Source organism: Hetaerina americana, unplaced genomic scaffold (genome assembly GCF_022747635.1).
Source record: "Hetaerina americana unplaced genomic scaffold, ioHetAmer1.1.p SCAF_12, whole genome shotgun sequence".
Lineage (NCBI taxonomy): Eukaryota > Metazoa > Arthropoda > Insecta > Odonata > Calopterygidae > Hetaerina > Hetaerina americana.
This window is the reverse complement of record NW_027286292.1, coordinates 32,248,541-32,266,072: the sequence shown is the minus strand read 5'-3', so window position 1 is coordinate 32,266,072 and position 17,532 is coordinate 32,248,541. Positions and strand designations below refer to the sequence as shown.

At 34.8% G+C, this 17,532-nt stretch overlaps 1 protein-coding gene across 8 annotated transcripts in view; it reads right to left on the bottom strand.

The window, feature by feature from the left end:
* Window positions 1–12,333: 12,333 nt before the first annotated feature.
* bsk (mitogen-activated protein kinase dJNK) overlaps window positions 12,334–17,532 on the bottom strand; it is a 244,112-nt gene continuing 238,913 nt past the window's right edge. For all 8 annotated transcript variants that reach the window (XM_071582860.1, XM_071582859.1, XM_071582866.1 and 5 more), the window contains one exon: window positions 12,334–16,506. In XM_071582860.1, coding sequence (XP_071438961.1) covers window positions 16,240–16,506 — 267 coding nt within the window. In that variant the 3' untranslated portion in view covers window positions 12,334–16,239. The remainder of the gene's footprint in view (window positions 16,507–17,532) is intronic.

Here is a 17,532-nt window from a genome sequence, read left to right as displayed (position 1 = left end):
TGTATTGCAAATTGAATATTAGCATTATTTACATTTTTTGCGTGAATATAGCCACAGTTTTACTCACATTTTTGTAGATTATGTTGGTTTTTCTCAGAAAAATTGGAAATAATGGCTTAGCAAAATGGGAAATTCTCTGTAAATTTGACCTACCAAACTTCTTTTGAATACACCATGCATTGGTAAACATGATGCCACAAGTTAGCTCAATTACTACCTATTTATACCATGTTATCAACTTCCTCAAAGATGTGTAGTATTTTGGCAGCAGGGGATCAGGATGGTGCGATGGCTAACATAGAGGCTTCCCACCAAGAGGGCGCAGGTTCAAATCCTGGATACAACAATTATTTTCAGCGGTATCCCAATCCCCTGTCAGGCAGTCGGCAGTAAGGCAGACAGTAAGGTCTACATCACAAAATCGAAGGTCTACTCTCAGATCATCATTGGCCAAAATTTTGTCCATAAATATAATGAATTTTCTTCTTAACAAAATTACAATGTCATAAAAAACAATGCATAACAAACCAGGAGCAAGAAACAAAAAGCAGTAAACCAAGAAAATCAAGTGAAAACTATTTATTATTCAGCATATCAATGCTAATTAAAAGATAATTTTTATCATCCCTGAACTAGGATGCCACAAATTCAATCCAGTGTCGAGATAATGAACATACAGGATAATATTCATCCATATTTCATGTGCAAAATGCAATTATAAAATATTCAAATGGGTTTATATTGAATAATAATTCCTTTATTATCCCTCATTTTTACTGTCTGCATACGTCAAGACTTGGCTCAGTTGTGAGGAAACTGAGAAACAGAGGACTGCTTCTTATTTGAATAATGGAGGACTTCCATTTAAAAATACAACTCATGTCTTCATATGCTTTACTTAAATTGCATTTACTTTTTCCATAGTAAACCATAAACACAGTAATCAACCCGAAGGTCAGTTTGGTCAGTGATGGTACAGTTCACCCAGTACTAAGCCCGACGGCGTGTGAAATTCGCACATCAGGGTAGGGGGGCCATTTCCTTTCCCTGTGCTGGTTATGGTTTCCCAGGAAGATCTGGTACCCAAAAAATCACATAGCTTAGGTGGAGCTGCAGGTGCCCAGAGTGCCATGCCCAGAGTGCCTTGCCCAGGAATCGAACCCGTGCCCCTCCAGTCAGCAGTCCAACATGCTACCCCCTGGACTACCACGACCTACCCATAGTAAACATTACCTGCTAAAATGCTTAATTTTTCAATAAATTTCCTCTTGAATGAAAATGTTGATAGTCATCATAAATAACTATAACATACCTTGAAAGAGTCCCAGTAAAATCAAAACTTTTGAGGGAGGAGCCAATTTATTAGTATATAATGTGTTTATATATAAAAATCATAATTACTTTCATATGTATCTGTAAAATTAAGCCCACCATTGGGATGAAAACACAAGAAATGGAGATCTAGAATAAGAGAAGGCTGAGAGGGCTCCTTTTGTAGTATTCAATGTACTAGTGGAGCATATCCTGTTATGGTTCAATAATCACTGCCTGGCTGTTTGAAATGACTGGGTATCACCCAGTGGGCACTTCATTTTTCTGAAACTGGAAGAGCAGTGGGAATCAACGTAATGCCTGTTGATATTGTGGTGGCAATTTAACTAATGCCTAATCAATTAACCTATGAATAATTGCATAAATTGCACTCTTACCTTACGTGTCAATGCAATCTAGGATAGTATGATGCAGATAGTAGAGAGTATAGGCACATTTGTTTAATCCTCTTTTAATTAATTGGTATTGATTAATCCATTGCTCAACAGTATGTGTGAGAAAGTTAGCAAACCTGCTGATACCCTCATAGAGTTTCGTGGCTTAGCAATGCTAACATAACAATCAATACATAATGTGTAGGTACTTCACACACATTTAGGTTGTCCAATTCACCAACACATAAAATATTCAACAAATTATGACTTGATATTGTTATTTGGGCCTGAGGCAGCCCAGAGGTAGTGAGTCCAACTATGGAGATGAAGACCACTAGTTTCATTATTCTTCTTATACATAGAGGCACCAAAAGTTTTTCAAGCTTTTGGAAAAAATGTATCTACTGATTTTGCTGGAGCAATGTAATGAGAAAAGTGACTCCTAGAACAAACTGCCCAACACCAATGCCAAGAGGTAGCAGTTTCATCACAAGGCACTGATGGTGTAGATCAAGACTATTGGTGGGAATCATCATCTGCCACTGCTGTGAGCAAGAGTGTACATCACAGAATTAGCCACAGTACAGGGATGTGGAAGGCAACATGAAACAACCACATTAGTCTTCCGAGAAGTTGTAGTTTTTCATTTAAAAATGATGTGATGGCATTCCTCTCATTAATATATTCTGAAGATAGCCCACAAATAGGACCTTGAGGTGAGTACCACTGGGAGGGGAGAATCAGTCAGAGTGAACAAATACAGGATTGTGATATGGAAGATAAGGTCAATAGGAGTGAGAAGGAAACTGGAAGATGGTAAGATGGAGATTGACAGCCTGGGGATGGAAATCCTGGGAGTGAGTGAGATTAAGAGGGCTGGAGATGATATTTCTGGAGAGATGGATACTGGGCAATATGTTCAGGAGATGACCTGAATATTACAAGAGTGGGCATTACACTAAAGAAGGGATGGGGAAGAAGAATTAAATCATGCTTAAATTTAATTAAATGATCTTAATGATAAAGTTAGAGGGAGAGCTTATGTATACAATGTTACTGCATGTGTACATGTTTATGCCTATGTCCAGCCAATCAGAAGAAAAAATATACGAGTAATTAGAAGAGCTTCTAGGAGCAATAAAAGGGAATGTGAACCTAATTGTGTTGGGACACTGGAATCCTGTGGTCAGAGAGAACCAAGTGTGGGAGTGCTGGAAATTATTTTAGCGCAGGCGGTGCTAGGAAATACTAATAAAGCACATATAAAGCGTTTGAATAAACACACAAACCCATATGGAACACAAAGAAATTGGAGGAAAAGCAAGCAAGAGAAAAGTTCACTGTAACCATCAATAGAAAACTGGAAGGAATCAACATGACTAGCAAAGAAGGATGATGGAAGAAAATAAAGAACATCATAACCAAAGTAGCAGATGAACAACTTGTGAGTAAGGCAGTGTTGAAATTTAAGTGGCCTTGGATAACACCTCAAATAAAAGACCTCATAAAGGTAAGAAAAAATACAAGAATCCAAGAAATAAAACAGAGGAAATGTTTATAAGATGTTGTGAAACCAAGTCATACAAGAGTGCAAAAAGGTCAAGAAAGAGTGGATATAAAGCTGCTATGAGGAAATTTATGACAAAATTAAGAAAGGAAACAGCAAAACAGTGAATACACTGGAGAAGAAACAATTTTGAGAAAGGAAAACAAAATTCCACAATAACTGAAGTGACACAACATGCATTATTTTTGAATAACTAAGGGGAAGTTTAATTTTGCATAATACTGAGAATACTGTGAAATTATTTATTTGTGTCAGGAATAAATTGACTCACAACTTTAAAACATCACTTCTCACAAACCCATTTTCTGCATGTCATGAGATGAGTCCACAAATCATTCTTTCCCAACAGATGGAACTCAGCATCTCTGAGCTCTGAAATATATCATTAGAAAATCTTGATATCCTTTTGGTATGGCACTTTGTGGTAAACTTATGACCAACTTTTGTTATGATTGATTGGTCATATGTTGGACACCTATTTCTTAAGAGTATTTTTTAAAATTTGAATCTTTTTATCAACTTCAAAATTTATTTTAATAATCTTTAAAATTTGTTCATATTTTATTTTTCATTGTACACATTCTATAATTGTTATCTTTTACTTATAAATACTATATATACAGTAATTTCTATGCCTTGATGAACTCTCTTTCTCTATCAGGTTAAATTCAAACATTCTATATATTTATATTTGTTTATTATTCATACTGTTCATAAAAATATAAAACTACAATCTGCAATCATACAAAATTTCTGCATGTGTAGAATAATATTGTAGATACTGTACTTTGAGTTTAAAAATACAATATAAAATTACATCATGTAAAAATTAATATCAATGAAAGTTAGAAAATAAAGTTTTAATCCTTGGTTGTGCTAGATTTTGGATCATCAGGGCCATGGTCTTGGGTTGTGATGGGATATGTTTTCTTGATGAGGAATATGCTGAGCTTTGTGTGGACAGTGTGCTTCTTTTTTCTTCATATATCCCATGAAAACAACTCACCACATCTTGAATGATATATTCATTATGTCAATTGTCCTACATTACAATCGATTTCTTTGAAACTGGTGAGAGCCTTTGGGGTGAATTTCTTTTCTACCTCCTCTTCTTACTTCTCTTGCACTTTTTCTTCTGCTACTGATACAATATCCATAAGCTTTATATCCATAAGCTCTTGTCACTCAATTGAAGCATATCCTCTAAGTCTTCTATTTCACATTCTAATTTGAGATATTTTGCAAATTTAGCTATTTCTTCTGTAAACACTTCCAGCTCCGTTCCTTCTTCATATCCTTCTAATTTACCATTCTGTGGGAAGGCTGTGCATCCGGACAATACCATAGTTATCATATTTGCAGCTGTTTGGTTACATCCTGTCATTGAAGTGTCTTCTAACATCAAATACACGTTTGTATGCTCAACTGAAGGGAGAAACTTCTTTGTGGTCACTTGTACATTTTCACCCTAAAGAAAGAGACTCTTGCCTTACTATTGAATGTTTACCACATGGTCGAAGGGGGAAAACCCCAGTGCTAGATGCCAAACCAAGCAAGAAACACTTCTCATCTCATTTCCAGTACGGTTCATGGCCTGTGCGGGGGTCTTTAAGAAGTTTCTGGCCTTGGAAGGAGCAAATAACACAATTCACTCTCCTACTTGAATAATTTTTAGAAATTTTAAAATGCACTCAGAGGTCAAAGTAAATAAAACATTTTCCTCTTTTGAGGATTGAGATGGTTAATCTCACCAGTTGATGCTTCAATCATTGAAGCTTTCTCTGGGTTTGGCTTCTATACTATGGCCATTGTTGATAAACATACTCTTTTTTCCTATTAAAGTTCCCCTCGCTTTTCTTACCTGTCTGGGAAGCTGATGCATCACTCTTTATAAATGTTGTTAGGACCAACTGGGTGTTACAAAAGTGAGGAAAAGGGTTGCAATGCATTAGGCTCCCACCTCATGTACAATACATACATGAGGGGCACTATATAGGTGACCATATCCTGTAGGAATTTTCTACTCGATACCCAAGATAAAAGGGCAAAACCACACGCGCATCATTAGCAACTTTCTCTCTCTATGAATTTGCAATGATAGAAACTGCCTCATTGATTAAATGAAAGACTAGTTGGGAAAGTTTGATAAGTATTTGCTATCACATATACTACAAACAAACAGCATCATTATGTTTGACATGACCCAAAAAAGGATATTCATAAATGAGTTTTAAACTTGGTTATAAATTTTGTTGGTTATTATAATGTTCAGAGAATCCAATTCATAGAAAGTTTTACATCTTCTCTTCTCAATCCTATGTTGATTTTATGTTTAAACTGGTACTATCAGTTTTTAAGAGTAAAAGTATTAGCTTCAATCTAAAACACATCTTTGTAGTTACTCCTTTTTAAATACATATGCAAAGCTTTCATATATATGTTTGACAAATAAACAAAATTTAATAATAGGGGGAATAAAGGTAATATCTTTTTCTTGTACCTTCTGTTTGCATTGATGGCCTCTCTTTTCTAGGGCTGCCAACACACATAGGGGGATCTTGAATAGACATTGATCATGGGAATCTCAGGTTAACTAACTCTGAGCAGCATTCACTCCAGGTTAAATTTCTTCAATTTTTCCATCATTATCCCTATACATCCTCACCACTTTCCTCATTGATTTATGCAACAAAGATGCCATAATTGTTGGGCAATATACAACCAACCTTGGCTCTGATAGAAATAACTGTGTATACCTATTGTTTACTTCTAACCATTGGTTTTCCATGTAAAAATTAATTATCCCTTTTTCCATTACATCTCAATGACTATTTCGGCATTTTAATGCAAAGAATTTAATTCCATTAGCTCCCAACTTCCAGCTATTCCATCAGCAAACACCTTTTCAAAAGGATATTCCTTTCAATAAATGAAGAACAGTGGCCAATGTGGACATTACTCGCCTTCATTAATTCTGAGCAAGCCTCATTCTCCTTTACACTTCTATACTTCAAAAGAGGCGGTAATCAATTTTACAATGTTTTCACTTCTCGTGAAATGAAACATTGTACACAGTCATTCAAAATTTGAAGCAGTGTGTAGCTTTCTCATATTTCAAAATGAACAATTTTTTTTATTGCTTGATTGATTTTAATTCTTCAAAATTCTTCTTTTACATCTTTACTTTCCTTTGGGAAATGCCATAAATTGTTTCCACTCCTTAAAAACCATTAATAGGCATGCCATACTTTGAGAATTTAGGGAATAATTGGATCTAGTTTTGCTTATGACAGTGAAATACCTTTATTTTTTACCCCTAATAGTTTTTCTTTGATTATTCATCAGCATTGCCTTCTGCAGTTGTTTTTGCAGGGATTTTTTTTGGTGGCACTGTGGGCTTATGTTGATGATAAAGCATTTGGGGTGGATCCCCACAATCATCACCTGCAACCCCCGCCTTAATTTCCTTTATTGAGGGCATGAGTGAAACTTGCCTTATAAACGGTGGTGACTAGTTAATTGTGAGGGTTAATGCACTACAGAATGGTTACACATATCATAAATGAGACAAAAACCATATTGCCTCATATACTGCACTATATTCATTCATTTTTCACAGAGGCCATATTCCTTTGTTGTAGTTACCACATTTTTTCTTTCTGAAGATTTTTGCATCACAGAAATAAACTGTTGATTTAATTTTTACATTATACAAAAATGCGGCTATACCTGAAAAATATAACTGGGTATTTTTCCGGTTACTACTTTACTATATGGGTTATTCAATAAGTCCTTAGGTAAATATTTTGCATAGATTTATTTTATTTATCAACATAATCTCCTTTTAGCTTGATACACTTTACTTAGAATTTCTCCTACATTTTCAAGCCATCCAAAAAGTAGAATTCTGTAAGGCCCTTAAAATAGGCATCTGTACTTGTGATGACCCCCTTGCCTGAGTGACATCAAAACTGCACAGGTGTGCACTTATGTATTTTCTGATGGATGAGCATTTTTTTTCTTTGCCAAATGAAACAAATTTTTACTCGACTTATTTGCTCCAAGGCATTATACTCTCCATTTATTGTTTGCCTTTTTACCAGTGATTGATCCAGATGATTCCGCATGCATCTCAAACCATGGCCATCACCTTGTCGGCTGATTTCAGTCTTCACCTACTTTGGAACCGGATTGTCCTTAGAAACCCACTGTTTCAACTGTCCCTTTGTCTCTGGAGTGTAGAAGTTTATGTATCTATGTTTTGTACACTGTTATGTATCAAAGCAGGAAATTGTCAAGACTGTGATGGAAAAGTGCCTAACCAGCCTCCAAATCGACCATGTGATTTTGTTCATTCTCCACTGAGAGCAACCACAACACCTTTCTTGCAGAGATTTTTTGCACTCAATTTTTCATGTAAAATTGAAAAAACTGTACCTTGTGATATGCCCGGGGCCTCAACTACTTCAGGAACTCTGATTTGCCGACCACTCATAACAATAGTGTGGATTTTGTCAAACATATTTAGAGGGAACCACTTCCACTGGACATCCTTAATGATGTTCATCTTTTTTGGATATATGGCCATGTTTTAACTCATTTACCCAATTGCAAATGGTCACAAACATAGGAGTAGATGTGCCATGAACTTCATCCCACCCAGTTTTGGTCTCTTTCAGTACTTGGCCTTTTGAATGGAAGTGTTTAATAAGCACACGCAATCATTTTCTATTTTTCTAAACAAACAAAATTCAGTTGTGTTGCTTTAGTCAACTATGAAAATAAAACCACAAGATGGTTATAGCTGAAACTTTAATAGCAGTCTAGTGAGAGATTAGGCCTAGTAAAAGTAAATCTTTTCCAATATTAAGAGCGTCATCTCTCGGATTCTCTTAGGAGATATTGAACAACCCACGTATTTGACATTTACAGGGGCATATTTAATATTTGGGGCATATTTAAATTTGTCATGAGCTTAAAGAGTAACAAATAACATATTTTGCTCTAATGGGAATAAGTAGTCCTTATAAAAGCTTATCCGAAAAAACTTTTCGACCTTTGTTTATTCCATTTTTAGGTTAGCCAAGGTATACAAAACCAATTCACCACATTTTGATCCCTATTCCTGATCTGTCTACCAGTAAGCATTTGAAGGATACAATTAAGCAATACTATAAAATGTAGTGAGATGAAATTTAGTTGGTTTAAAAGGAAAATATGTAATGTAAAACTGTCACAGATCACCAGAAACTAACTGCATAAAGGGTAGGTGAATTGATGACAAGACAGCTAAACGTGGAGCACACCCCATTCACTTACATTTTTACTAAACACTTGCCTTGTCTAAGGCATCCTCTACCCCTCCTCGTTCCTTCATCATATAGCAAAGGGAAATTATTTGTAGAGCTTCCATTTACAATTTCAGGAAGCATCCAAGGTGAGGAAAAAGTACACTTCATACTTTATTGGAAACATTCATGGAAGCCGATTGCTGTGTAAAAATCTCTCAAAACTCACGATAGTTCGTCCATAATTTGAAAAATATAACATAAAATTGGAAAATGCACAGTAGATAGATGACTGACTGGCTCTTGGATGCACCTCCCGCAGAAAAGCCAGTCCTTGAATTGGTATTCAACAATCTTTCTGGCAAAAAGGACTGTTCCATGCTAGTACCTCATGACCTGATCTCTTTATGCAGGAATTATTTGGCAAGCTGCACTTCAGTTTCATTCTTCTTCTTTAATTTCATTATCATTTCAAGGTGATATGACTTAAAGGTTTATCAATGGGAACGGAAAAAAAAATATCTACTAAGCAGAGAGGATAGGATTTGAAATCACATCCTCTTTAAGAGGCTGAATTGTAAAATTTTTACAAATAAGATTGTCAAAGGTTAAAACTTCTCACTCAAGCTTCTCAAAGCTATAGGCACCCTAAAAATAACATTCTATCACAAAATGACAAGAGAGTTTTCTCCAAAATTACCTGCAGAAAACTATTAAACATTATTCATGCCCATGTCCCGGAATGAATTATCAGCTAAAGAATAAAAGTTTTGACAAAATCTCTTCTGCTACATCTTCAAAATAGTCAACTGAGCACAATGGAATCAGTGCTAGCAAAAAAGAGTGATTTTTTCACTTACAATCCTGGATTTTTAATATATATTACCAAATTACCAACCAATGTGCTGGCACTGACTCCAAGTAGAGGGGAGGAAATGTAAAATGACCTCTAAGATTTGCATAACGTTCATTTCTTTGATTTTTAGGAATTGTAAGCCAATCCCCAAGATTGAAAAATTTAGTAAGCCAAAAGAAATAGAATTTCAAACTCTTAATTTTACATCATGTTTGCACATTTCAAAATTTGATAAATGCATTATCCAGCTGGTAATTACCATTCATGCACTTAGGGTTAGAATGGAAAGATGACTCTTGTTAGCACTCATTAATGATGATATCTACAAAAAAACTGATAACAGAGCTAGTAATTCCTTCAGAAATGACTGGTTAATCTTTGTGGCATAGGATCATAATAAAAAGTGGTAGAAGCTGCTAATTAGTACTCATCAAGCCAATGTGTAAATTTTATCATGAATGCAGTGCAGAGATTTAAGGTAAAATTTTCATTATTCAAGACTATACACATTTATAAAGAAAGGATGTTTTAATCTCTTGCATTTAGAGCATCTTCCCTCATTTCAAACATCTCTGCCTTTGCTCTTAAGATAAATTGTGTTGAATTTCGTCAACTAATAACTAATTGGACCATAAATTCAAATAACCTGATGATGGCAATTGCCTAGCACAGAAACTCGATTCCAATATTCATTCACATATAAAGTTTCTAGATCCTCTTCTTTATACTTTTAAATCATTTTTTCACTTCCTCTTCTGATTTCCATCATTGAAAGTCTCAATTAATGCCTTAATTCCTCTATTGAATTATCGATACCTCAGCATCCTGGTTTTTGCCATAACATTCATTTCCTCATTAATTATAAGATACAGAGATCACAGATGTGAGACTGAAAATATATCACCACTTCATTAATTTAGAACCACCATGTGGGTTAAGAAAACGCTGTAATCAGAAAAAGATGCCCTCCTATATACTCTCATATACCGCACTATATTCATTCATTTTTCACAGACACAACATTCCTTCCATGTAGCTACCACATTTTTTTCTTTCTGAAGACTTTTGCATCACAGAAATAAATTGTTGATTTAGTTTTTACATTTTTCAAAAATGCGGCTACACCTGAAAAATAGAACTGGGTATTTTTCCAGTTACTACTATACTATATGGGTTATTCAATGAGTCCTTAGGTAAATATCTTGCGTAGATTTATTTTATTTATCAACATAATCTCCATTTAGCTTGATGCACTTTACCCAGCATTTCTCCTACATTTTCAACCCATCCAAAAAAGTAGGATTCTGGCAGGTCTTCAAAATAGGCATCTGTACTAGTGATGACCTCCTTTCCTGACATGAATCATTTTTTTCTGAGCCATTTTTTCCAGTTTGGGAATAAATAAAGTCACTGGAGCTAGCTCTAGTGAATATGATGGATTTTGCAGTACTAATCCAATCTTTAATTCCATAATTCTTGCCATCAAAACTACGCAGGTGTGCACTCATGCAATTTCTGATGGATGAGCATTTTTTTCCTTTGCCAAATGAAACAAATTTTTAATTGACTTATTTGCTCCAATGCATAATACTCTACATTTATCACATGCATTTTTTTTACCAGTGATTAATCCTATTAATTCGATATTTTCTAGCATCAATTCAATTTCTTAATTGAGTGATTTTTTAATTTATTAGGTCCCCATATGATTGAATGAATACGAGATGAATAACAGTAGAAGTTGTTCTTCGTGCTGGTTAAATTCTTAATTTACCTTTCTTTAAAACTAGCATCAAATGATATAAACAGTTTTAGTCAAATAGTTAACTTATTATATGGCTTGCCAAGTGGAGTTTCTAGATATATGCATTAAACTCATAAACAATGATTGAAAAAATTTGTAACGCACACACAAAGAATATTTAAGTAAAAAATTGGTAAGTCTGGTAAGGAGATTTATAATGATGGTATGTCATTTATTTTTACTTAGTGATAAATCATTCATTAGCATGATTATTTTGTCTTTTGTAAAATAATTCTATTACATTTTTGAGAGAAAAGTTGATAACATTTTCCCTTTTCTATAAATGGTGGACATCTGAATTTTTTTAAAAACATTGCTAAATTTCAAAAGAGGATTTCATTAATTTATTTAGACCAGTAAACAGAAGTTTTGTAAACTGGCTGAGTAAACATACTATTTTAGATATATAAATAGATCTTGCATCATGAGAGGAAAGGCAGGCATTGGTTATAGATGTTAAACTATTTCCATAAATATGACTTGGAATACGTGGGGTATATTTGGCCTGGGGCTATACAAATTTGAAACAATATAGGCACACAACTGGAAGCAACTTCAACCACTTGAAAAGTATACTCCGTTTGAAAATCATTTGATTTACAAAGAGTTTGAAACCCTTTGATATACAGAGTTCAAATGTTTTTGGTCCCTTGAACTTTGTTAAGTAAAGCTTCCATTGCAAATTACTATGAGTTTAAATTTTAGCATTTAAAGCTGATCATATGTTCTATGTAGGACTTAGTAAGCACTATTACTTCCAAGTAATTCCAGTCTTTCCGTGTATAATATACCATGATGTTTTGATGTATATAAATTCACAAAAATTTTATTCCCTTTCTTATGAAAAATCACTAAAATATGTAACATCACACTTCATAAAATTTCCACCTGTGTACCTGGGTGAAAAGAAATATGAAACTGCTCATGACTGTACAATTTCTGGTGAAGGTGTCTGGAAAAGGTATATTCAATCGGAAGTTTTAGGCTTTGAGAAGTGATCTCTAATTATCTTTAAAGTTCTTTCAGTCACAAGAGTAAGCGATTGAGATGTGAGAAAGGCATTTTAAAACAACAAGGATCTAACTAATGAAGCAAGAAAAATAATGGTCGAGTTTAAGTGCAATCCATTTTTTAATTAAGCCAGAGACAAATGGATACCCTGCATTTGGGCTGTAATGCCAAAACCATTGTGGTTGAAATTGGTCTTAATCAGGGTTTCAAAGGAACATTTTATCTATAAGGCATACAGCCATGGATAGATAAAAAGACTAATTTTAGCCCTCACCACATCCAGGCACTTTGTCTGTAGTCCAAATACCCTGAATTAAACATAATACCAGTTACATTATTTCATGAGATTTTTAATGTAAATGATGATTCTGCTTAGCAAATGTACTAATGGATGGAATATTAATGAGAGACAATTGTTTGCCACTATTGCATATAAAAACCCTGGGAAAAACTTAGTAAATAGTTTGTTGTTAAGTTAACAATTTATTACGACTCACTATGAGCCATGAACAAATCAATTTAAAACTATAATACACCAGGATGTTATAATAATGGTAATTACCAAAATAATACACTTTACACTGCACGGACACAATACCAACAACCATGGTAAATCCTTGGACCTTGTGTAACAAACAATTCAGCTGGTCAATGACATCAGCTCAAATTCTCCAGAGCTTCTTTCTCAAGATTTAACACAAATAAACTCCAGGGTTGTTGGATCAAATGAAGTGTAAAAGGTGGTGCTATGAGTCTGGGCATAACTAGTTTGAATTAATGCACAATACACATGGTACTAAAGGACAGAGAATTATACTTTGACTAAGCATTAGATAACCAGTAATGCAGAAATGGTATACCCACAGAGTACCACAGATATAAATTTCTGACCCTAAGAAGTGTGTCTTTGAGTTCATGGATTGCATTATCTCACTACATTCATGAACTTTTTCTATCTCATATACTTGGTGCCATTTCTGGAGTATCTGAGATGACGAACCACTGGCATTGCAAATAAAATGATCGTTTCTTTTTAAAGGCACACTAATGCATGTCTTCAGATATACTGGAGCCAAGAAGGAAAATGGGAGTTCATTGGGAACCTATGATTGAACATTAAATAGTCTCACTAGCAGACATTCAATCACCGATATGAGAAAGCGTATTAGATTCAATCTATTGGTGTCTTTCCAAGTTATCCAAACTGCTTACCAAAACTTAATCTCTTAAAGCATATAGAGTTGGCTAGCTGGATAAAACCTTTATCAACAACAGCTTGAAAAATATTACTTGTACTTATCAAGGTTAAGACTTGAATGTTCATGACTCACTTCAAGATAATTTCAGATTATTGTTACGTATTCCAGTTTCAATGCACTGTCCAGTGAGTTCATGGCCAAAATATCCTCCATTGGAAGACTAAATACACTGCACTTTCTGCAATGAAAAGCTGTAATTAAATTAAAAGAACCTAAAAAATACAATATTTTTGAAAAGACATTGGAAATGGTGATTTCCGTTACTTTAATGACCTGAAAAGTGTAACTTGGTGACAAAAATTTAATAAAAATTCAAATAAGAAAAATTAATAAGGCTTTGTTCACAGCCAATTTACACTGTTCTCATAAATATTTCTAAAGGACAAAAATTTAGCATAAAATAACTAAAAAACTTCATCCAGCCAAAACAAAGTATTTTCCTAGACTGTCACATCACTCTTGAGCTTTTATTTAGAGAAGGTAACAAATACTGACTGGGCAAGAGAGACACTGACTGCGCTGACCTGCACTGGTCTTTTCCACTGACAGGCTAGAGCATAACATGGGTTTTCATGATTTAAAAATAATATACAGTCTTCATAAGCATCATTATACAATGCACCATTCTCCAATATGTAAATGCAGGATAATAAATAATGCCTTGGACAAAATTGCTCACTGTTAACCATGCTCACACATTTCAGGTAAACCATTTCAACAGACAGGCATACATGAAATCACAGAATGACAAACACTCTCATTTTGCACATTTGCATTCATACATATATTAACATTCCACATTCAAACAGGCATTTTATGTGGAATTAAAAAAACTTAGAATAGCTGGAAATAGAAACTCATATTGTTCTTGAGTATTAACAATTGGAGAAAATGAAGAAAATATTCCAACAACCCCTATGACTATATACTTTGACAGGAATTGCTCATTGGGAGAACATGATTTTGCTTGACAGACATGGTTTCAATTGTTTGTAGCTTTTACTCCGCAATAGATGGCCCAATGCATGTAGTTTCCCATCAGTCTTAAAACTTATTTACGAATTTTTCTCTACAATGAAAGATATGGTGACAGTTAATGGATAAGTCAGTAGGATGGACAAGAAGTGACCAATTTTCAAACATATTCAATAATCACTGCAATTTTTTAAGGTTTGTACATGATTGGTTCAGCTAAATAGCCAGCTTTTCTCAAAACAAGTATGTCTTATTGCCTTATTTACATCAAAAGTCTAAAAAGTATCTGTTTGCTCTAGAAACCTAGCTACGAATAAAGAATTCACAATATGATAAAAAATGTAATTTCAATCTGAATGTTATCTTTCTCTTTCATTCTGGTGTCAACTTTACATAGAAGTGCAGTAGAATGCACAGCAGAAACAATGAATCATATGATGGGTCCATTTTAATGTACATATGGTTGTGAAAGAGTATGCTCGTGATCATAGGTAACTATCACTACATTCTTTTGAAAATAAAAGCATTTTCTGAAGTAAAAAAGGGAATTATCATCTTCGGTACTTAGAAAAAAAATAAATGTTATGGTCATAAAGAAACACATTCCAGCACCTCGTTTCCCTATTTATTGCACCCATGAGTTCTGAGCTTAAATTCCTTTTTTTGCTTTGGTCAAATGGCCTTTCCTGATAAACAAAACTGTTATGATGTAACACCATAACCTTAATTTTTTTACTAGTTAATGTTTTCCAAGCAAAATACATTTCATTCACTCCTCTCCATATTTAAATTGTCACAAGACTCATTTCTACAGCACTTTTTGGTTACACAGGGATATATGTATGTTTATATACTTATTCACAAAAAGGACAGAAAATTACTATATTTACAAGGATATCAGCAAGTGCATGATACTTTCCTCTTTTATGTACTCTATGTTGCAGCAAAGTGCTACATTCATTTTAATGCTCATGAAATATTTTTTTCATATATTATGCCACCATATGCCATGAGTGTCTCAAGGCGGTGCAATTACTCTCCTACCACTTCCATGAGGGATGGATACTATAACCCAACCCAACCAACACCCTTTGACAACCAAAGAAAGCCACCTTGGTAATCCTTTGTTAGATCACAGATAAAACATGTACGTGAAATAAAACCTAACAACACTTCAAACATAGGAATTTTAGTAACAATTTCCGGACATTTTTTTGTGAAACAACAAAACTGGTGCAAGCATAAAATAATTCATTTTTTGGAAATGCTAGATAAAAATAACTTCCATTGATTGATAGAGCCCAATTTTTTTGCAACAATCATCATTCCAAAAAAACATTCAAGGAATATGATAGGTTCTTCCTATTCACAGATGAATTGTTGCAACCAGTACATCAAAAGAGATTCACAGTGGAAAGTAGAATGAACCACAGCTCAAGTATCACCACAAAAGTCTGCATGTGAAAAAAGATTCCTTTTAATGGTCTCAGCATCATTTAAGTTCTCTCAATATAAATCACAACAACTCCATTCACCATGTGATGAAATGGTGCCAGCATAACAAAAATAAAACCACTAAAAATTTAGCGACCAAATGACACATAAGAATCCATAAGAAGTACCATGAATCCCGCCCGGCCATTCCGATCGGTGACTAGGGAAGAGGCGGGCCGGCCGGGTGGGCTGCGGGCCCTGCTGGGTCTGGAACGGCCTGGAGAGAGCTCTCCATCCGCGCCGCCCGCCCCCATCCCGTGGGAAGGGGCGGGGCCACTTCTACCGCCTTGTGGGGCCCCCGCTCCTCTGTTCCACCGTCGCCACACCTTCCATTCCTTCGTTGGTGGGGGCCCCCCCTGGGCCTGGAGTCCCACTGGTTGGAGTCACCTGCTGCTGCCCCCCCTGCCCCTGCTGGCCGGATACGGGAGGGCCAAGGGTGTTGTGAGTCACCTCATACTCCATCACTTCCTGATAAATAAGGTTCTTCCACTGCTCCACCGTGTGTTCCCTCTCGTCCACAGAGTGGTCATATGGACCTGGAGCAGGCTGCGGGAGAATTAAGTTTCCAACAGTGTGATTAAGAGATCTGAGACAGAGAGCATTTGACCACTATCATTAGATTTCAAACAGCATGTACCATTCACAATAATATACATTTCACAAGGTCTATTCCTCTGCCATAATGTTGGGAGTCGGACTTAATGGAGGTCGTAAGAGAGCACACAAATTTACACGTACACACTATCCTAGCCAAATCAACATAAGCAGTTACTTATCATTTCTAGTTTATTATGTATAGACTCAAATCCATTCCACCTATTTTTTCAGGATGACTTAAAACTTATGTCATGACTCTATATGCAAACTTTTGTTTGTCAAGTTGCCAAGCAATGCTATTGATTGTCAAAGGTATATCAAATATTTTTTAAATTTGAGATAAAGAGCTGAAATATGTAAATACCACTGAAATCAAAAATGCCATAATATGAAAGGGATAGTCACACCTACAGAATGGTAACTATATGATTAGAAGGAATATTATTTGCTAACGTTTATGTACTTCAACTGGCACAAAGAAATGCAATTTTGTCATAAATTAATTCAATTTTTGACAATAAAATAAAAATGTCACCAAATAACTCCTAACAGTAATCACTAAATGCATTAGCATGTTATCACTGTTAAAAGTTCAACATAACACTTCATTATTATACTTAATAACAATTATCTCATTGAATTTAGATTTGCTTGATTCAAATTTAAATGAAAAACTTTTAAAATTTCCGATAATTAAAAGAAAAATGCTTGCACAAATTGATGAAAACAAAAATAAATTTAAAAACTGCAGTTATAATAAAGCAGTTAAGCATTATGAACAAAATATAAGGCTGCAGATAGAGTAAAAAAGACCAAGATATACCCTAGTCTCCCTTCTCCTTGCAGATTAAGGTGCATCAATGAAAAACTGTCCCATATTGTGATAAAGCCAACTATCCAAGACAGTGATGCATATTTTTCACTTGAAATTTGGAACCACAGGTGTAAACATCAAGGCAACTTTTATTTTATTTG